This window comes from Buceros rhinoceros, unplaced genomic scaffold (assembly GCF_000710305.1).
Source record: "Buceros rhinoceros silvestris isolate BGI_N320 unplaced genomic scaffold, ASM71030v1 scaffold12781, whole genome shotgun sequence".
In the NCBI taxonomy this organism is placed as follows: domain Eukaryota; kingdom Metazoa; phylum Chordata; class Aves; order Bucerotiformes; family Bucerotidae; genus Buceros; species Buceros rhinoceros.
Window position 1 is genome coordinate 1 of NW_010393726.1, and position 6,050 is coordinate 6,050.

The 6,050-nt window shown below is 37.5% G+C and overlaps 1 protein-coding gene across 1 annotated transcript in view; it reads right to left on the reverse strand.

Moving 5' to 3' along the window:
- Window positions 1-2,003: 2,003 nt before the first annotated feature.
- The window catches only part of GKAP1 (G kinase anchoring protein 1), a 21,047-nt gene continuing 17,000 nt past the window's right edge, over window positions 2,004-6,050 (reverse strand). Inside the window, exons 10-12 of the mRNA XM_010144979.1 lie at window positions 4,762-4,832; window positions 3,856-3,933; window positions 2,004-2,051 (exon numbers count right to left, since the gene is read on the reverse strand). Of these exons, the coding sequence (XP_010143281.1) occupies window positions 2,004-2,051; window positions 3,856-3,933; window positions 4,762-4,832 (197 nt within the window). The remainder of the gene's footprint in view (window positions 2,052-3,855; window positions 3,934-4,761; window positions 4,833-6,050) is intronic.

Genomic DNA, 6,050 nt, shown 5'->3' on the forward strand with positions numbered 1-6,050 from the left:
TCTGCAGAAGAACACTATGGGAGACAGTGTCTGCATGTCTGTTCAGAGTCAGAGAGTTGAGAACACAGCTTATACACAGTGCTGGGAAAGTGGAAATGATACAGCAACAGATTTTGAATTCTTAAGCCTCTTCAGACTGATGGATTTTTAAAACACTTTACTTCCCCTCTTGCTTCTTTTCCAATTCATTCCATGTGTGGTTTTACCTCCCCTTTCTATAACCATCTGTGCAACTTTTCATTAGTATAATTCAGAATGTTTATTACACATCTTCATTTTGGTATTTTTTTTTATACAGTTGATTTAAACCAATGCAAAGTCACCTAAATAGGCTTGAAACAAATGAACAAACTCACTGAAAATGAACTTGCAGTAACCAGAGAGTATTTTTCATCAAAATGAAAATATTGGCCCAAGCTGAGTTGAACCAAATTAAGAATATCATTAAAAGGCTTTGAACCAGTTTGGCTAAACTCAGTTTAATGTTTTACATGAAGTTAGTGATGCAATTTTTAATTTAGACAAGGTCTCAGGTAGTGTAATGGCAGGAAAACTTACATGCAAGATCTCTGAAGTTTTGCTGTAAACTACACCTAACATTCCTTATATTTCTGAATGTTAAATCCAAAACATAAACACTTGTGATTTATCCCAGAAAAGTATAAACTCCTCTTTTCACATGACCTTAAAAAGATGCTCTATGTGTTTCTCATTCCTGATTTGCCAGAACAAGTGTCAGAACTTTTGTATCAGACACAGTGGAAGGGGTTAAATTTAAAAAGCTGCATGCTGAAGTGTGACTGGGTAGAGCACCGTTACCCTCTGCTTGGGATACCCGGCTCACTGGGGATACTCTGCCTTTGGTGTAACAAACCTGGCCTTGCACAGTGCCTTGTTAGACCCGAACCAGTGAAAAACATCCCTGTCAGCTCACCAGTAGTTCTGACAAATGGAGTGCTTGGCCTCACTGTCAGTGCAGTTTGCTTTACTCTTTGGAAGACACTCAAGATTTTCACAGCATTAGACAGGAATAAAGCCCTCAGCTTCTGAACTGTGGCTCCTAGGTAGAATCACTCTCTCAGGAGTTTAGCAAAATAAAGCAATCACTTTTATTTTCCTGTGAATTTAACAGGTATTTTCCAATTGTGCTTTACACCTAAGCCCTGTTCCTAGTTATTTTTGTTGGTTTGATTCACAAAAATCATATTTAAAGTTTTGTAGTCGTATCCCAGCAATATTTTTCTCCAGCTCCACTCTCCACTGACCCTGTGCTTTTGTTTCCAACAGCCTCTGACCTCTGTGGAGTGTTTAATTTATTTGAGCATAGGTACCTCAGTTTCCCTCATTTCAGATTTCTTTTCCCCCCTCAAAATTCATTCCTGATTTCAGTATAAGAAACTTGCATTAGTATTATTGCTTTAACAACCTGCTTTAAAGGCAGTACCAAACCTACGCAGCCTAAACTTTTTCTGAGCATTCAGTGAAGTGACCCGAGCCAGCTGCAGGACCTTGCACTTGGCCTTGCTGAACCTCATTCTGTCCTGTACAGGGAGAGGAAATAGCGACTGTTGAGTCTAATAAAAAACAAGATCTGGATTCAGCAACAGCATAAGCCATCTCATTTTTAGTTTTGACTTGGTGAAACTTTGACCGTTTGCATACTAATGCTTTTGGATCTTGATAGTCATTAAATGAAATCCTTGTAACTGAGAAATTCTGTTGAATAAGAATTCAAGGACAGAAATTCAAGAGCAAGTTTTATTGAACAATGGAAAACTAACAGCATTACAGTTGTTTCAGCTCTGCTGGAATACTAGTTTTCCAATTTTCTGTAGCAGAAAGTGCAAAAAATCTATCATTCAGACTGTTAAACAAACTAGTAATTGTTAATTTCTCTTCAAAAACTGCATAGTTGAGCAGTTGTGCCACAAATATATAAACTTCTGCAAAACCCTGAAGAAAGACTTCATGTTTTTTTGCTTTGAATCAGAGGGCAGAGGAGATCATCTGCACTGGGCAGATTCTGGGTGCCTTTTCCATTTCTTCCCACTCTGCAATAAAGAATTAAAACAAATGTTTAGTTCATACACTGGATAAGGCACTTTATATCTGCAGTAAATTTTCATATTAAAGTTGCATAAAATAACAAGAAAAACACTCAGGAGTTAAGAGGCACACTTAAATTATACAACTATTGTGGGATGCAGACATGTCTGAACTTGAGATAGTTAAATAAAGTAAGTTAAAACAGTCAAGGCACGTACAGGATACATAACTGAGGTATTAACATCTATGGATAAAACCAGACTGGTTTATTGGGGGGTTTTTTGGTTCTTTGTTTTTTGTCCACAGATTTTTTTTGTTACTTTTTTTTTAAAGGCATCCTTATGTTTCAAAGTGTTATTCCCTCAAGTGAGCCTCATGTTATCAAAGACAATGCCACAGAAAGCAGTGATCGAAGGAGGGTCCTCCTGGTTAATCTGCAGGATTACAGATAATAAAAGCAGAAACAGCAGTCCTTGCAAGGCAGATAAGACAGTTTTCCTAAAACAAAGCACAGACAGGCAAAACAGAGACAGTTGAAGTAAAAACTCAACCCGCCAATTAAAAAAACCAAACAGGGTCATAAGCAAGAAATACAGCAAGATGTGAAAAGACAGAAGTGTATTAGACAGGGGAGGCAGCAGAGGAAAAAGAGCAACAGAATAGGTGATTTTGCAGTAATTCCTAAGCATGTAACACACCATTTTTTGGTGATATTTTACTGTTATTCTTTTAATCCTGTTTCATACAATTAACCATAAGATAAATTCATTTTATTCACAAATTTCTACTTAGAGAAAAACACTTAAAATTAGCAAAAGGAAACAAAGACTAAAGCTGGAAAAACAGTGACATGAATGAATTTGACATGAATGAATGAGGTTTACTTTAATTTTAATTAGTGGTGCGAGCTCTGAGCTTCTCTGTTGGGGACTGAACATTTTAAGAAGGAACGTGCTCACATGCAGTGAAGTGACAAGCAGAAAGAGACAACAGATGACAGACAGAATTCCATGTAATGCTAGCCAAAGAATTTGATGTAATCAGGACGGATTTGTTGCTTCAGAAAGAGCAGTTATGGCTTAATGAGCCAGTTTTCACAAAATTACAGTATTCCAACACAGCGTGTTGCAACTTGAAATAGGGTAGGTTAGAAGTTTGCATTAGGCTCTGCTTGTAACCTATGCAAAAGGTCAGTTAAAACAAATAAAACCCCAAAAAACCAACAGCCTCCCCCCAAAACGTGTTATCATGCACAAGTACAAATCCTTATTTCCAAATACTGCCACTCTTAAAAAGTCAGAATGTTGAGCAGCATACTGCTCATGGAAAAGTTCACAAAATTCACTAACATGAGTTAAATTAGCAGCTAATTTGAACAAAGCAGCATATGCACACTCAGCAGGACACTGATCTTATCACCCCTGTTTCAACACAACCTGTGGTGAATCTTCTACAAAGATCTGGCTAGGGACAGAACTAACATACAGAACCAAAGAAAGAAGGTGACAAAAAGAAGCCATGAAGTCCAGCTGTACACAGACTTCACACACAGCTTATTGCCTAAACTATGTTTATTGACTAGCAGCACACCTCAGGAGCTTTCTAAGTTCTAAAAGATGCTGGACTTCAGCTTGCCAAAACTGTGCTTCAGTTTTACTACTGTTTGGGGTTTTCTCTACTACAATATGAACCACTCTTTTTTTTAACTGGAAGAGATTAGAGCTAATAGCTCAGTTCAGAGCATGTTACATCACGATAATCTTAGCTACATCAAAACCAGGTAAGCTTTCAAGCACAAAAAATAACTACCTGATACTTTGTCAATTCTGCCTGCAGTAGCTTCACTTTGGATCTTTCTTGCTCTAATGCAGCATGAAGTGCAGTTACCTAAAAACATACAGAATATGGATTTATAAAAACTCACAGATGTTAAGAGTATTTCCAAGTCAATGTCATTCTCCATTAGTACAGTGCTGGAGAAACAGGCAAATACATGCTAAGTTCAAGAGCGACTACCACTATCACTGTGAATGAAGTGAAAGTACAAGTAAAATGTTCTCTAGAGACATTTATTTTGCAATATAACAGTATGATACAGAAAAGCTATGAAGACAGAAACTCCTCTGGCTTTTGGACTCTGCATCAATTTATTTCATAAAATGTTTAACTCACTCAGTATTATGCAACACCGATAAGCTTATTTTATCACCCTCAAAAAACAGTGCTGTGTTATATGTGAGACTTGTGGACAAGTTGAGGGTTTAGAACCAATAGTTGCTGTGGACCAAAAACTAACATAGAAGTCTTGCCTGCTGTCTACTGCCATAACAAGTAATTCATAGCTCACTTGTGTTCATAAACTTGAGACTTGAAATAGACAAACCACATAGGAAAGAAGCACCTTCTAAAGTACCTTTCCGAGCTTCCTAGCTTGGGCTACTGAAGAATGATACTCCTAAGGTGCAGAGCGAAAATCATTTCAGGCATGCTGAGGTCTGCTGTGCTTCCAGAAACAGTTTTAAGTGAGTCATACTGTCAGTTTACATAATACACATCCTGTGACACACATAGTGCAGGGCTAAGGATGAAGTGTAACATTTTTTGCTTCAAACAATTCTTTTCAGCTTCCTCCCTCCCCTGCCTCTATCACTGCCCTAAATAGTGCTGTATCTTTGACATACCCACGACATTTAACATTTAGAAATCCTTGCTTACCTGTACAGTCAATTCATTTTTGATAATTTGGGATTCATCAACCTCTAGGAGTATTTCTGCTTTGTCTTTCACTACAGAAAGAGAAAGATACAGCATGAGGCACCTTCTAGACTTACAGGTTTTCATCTGCAATAGCACCGTGACCTCGCTTCACTTTACAGTTGTTACCTCTAAATAATGCCATCTTCACTAAAAGATCAGCAGATGCTGTAAAGCAAACCCAGCCATCAGCTACCAGCACCATTAGTAGCTGCTTGAAAAGTTCTGGAGCTTAAACCCCAACCCTGCACCTCTTAACCCTGTAGGCAACATGGATTGTAGAGATACCCACTGCAAACAAAGTCCACCAGAAAAGTGAGTAGTGGCAGCAATCAGGACTTTGGGATGGTAAGTTCCATATATGAGTTTGGTCATGGATTCAGAAACTTCTGTTTACTCAAATACAAAGATGTTTAAACTATTTAGCTGGTGTCTAAGAAATATACATGGACAGCTTAAAATTCTCAATATCAAGAAAGGCAGTTTTCTCATGGCTCAATTCTGACATGGACTTTCTCCTAACAAAATACAGAATATTTATTCTGTAGAAAGTCACAAACCAGCTCATTTTATAGTATGTTACTATTTCACAACCAAGTAGAAAAACCTTCAGAACTCCACCTCTTTCCTCTCAAGGTGAAAATGAAGTAATAAAGTTCCAAGTTAAAATTTACAATGATTTATCATGTTAGGAACACTTGAACTAGCTTACACCTAGTTGTTGTAAACATACTTTGAAGCAAAATATTGAGCCTTTTTTAGCTGAAATATTAGTCTGGAGAAGAAACTACATTCCAGGCCTAAATTAAGAAACTGAAAAACAAAGGCAATTTTCTAACAAAATTAGCATGGCTAGCATCAGACTCAAAAAGCTACATCAAGCAAGGTTAGGAATATTCAAGGGTGACTACACGTAACAATTTAAAGATAGCAGCATATTTTCATATATGAGTGTATATATATAATTTTCTCTTGAGCTTTCACAAGAAAATCAAAATACTTCTGAATAGCGTTCTGTCAGTACAACTGTTTCCAGCAGTTCAAAGCACAGCTTGCAAAAACGCAGGAACTGAAATTTCCACAAGTATGTCTAAACAGATACTATGTAGACACCAATCCACAGCAGACAGCTGTTGCTAGCATAACAAAGCCTAACTCACGGAATCACTGTGCCTAAAAATCTGACTGAGCAGTTCACACTTCAGAGAGTGATCTCACCATGCGACTGGTATTTCATTACAGGATTACAG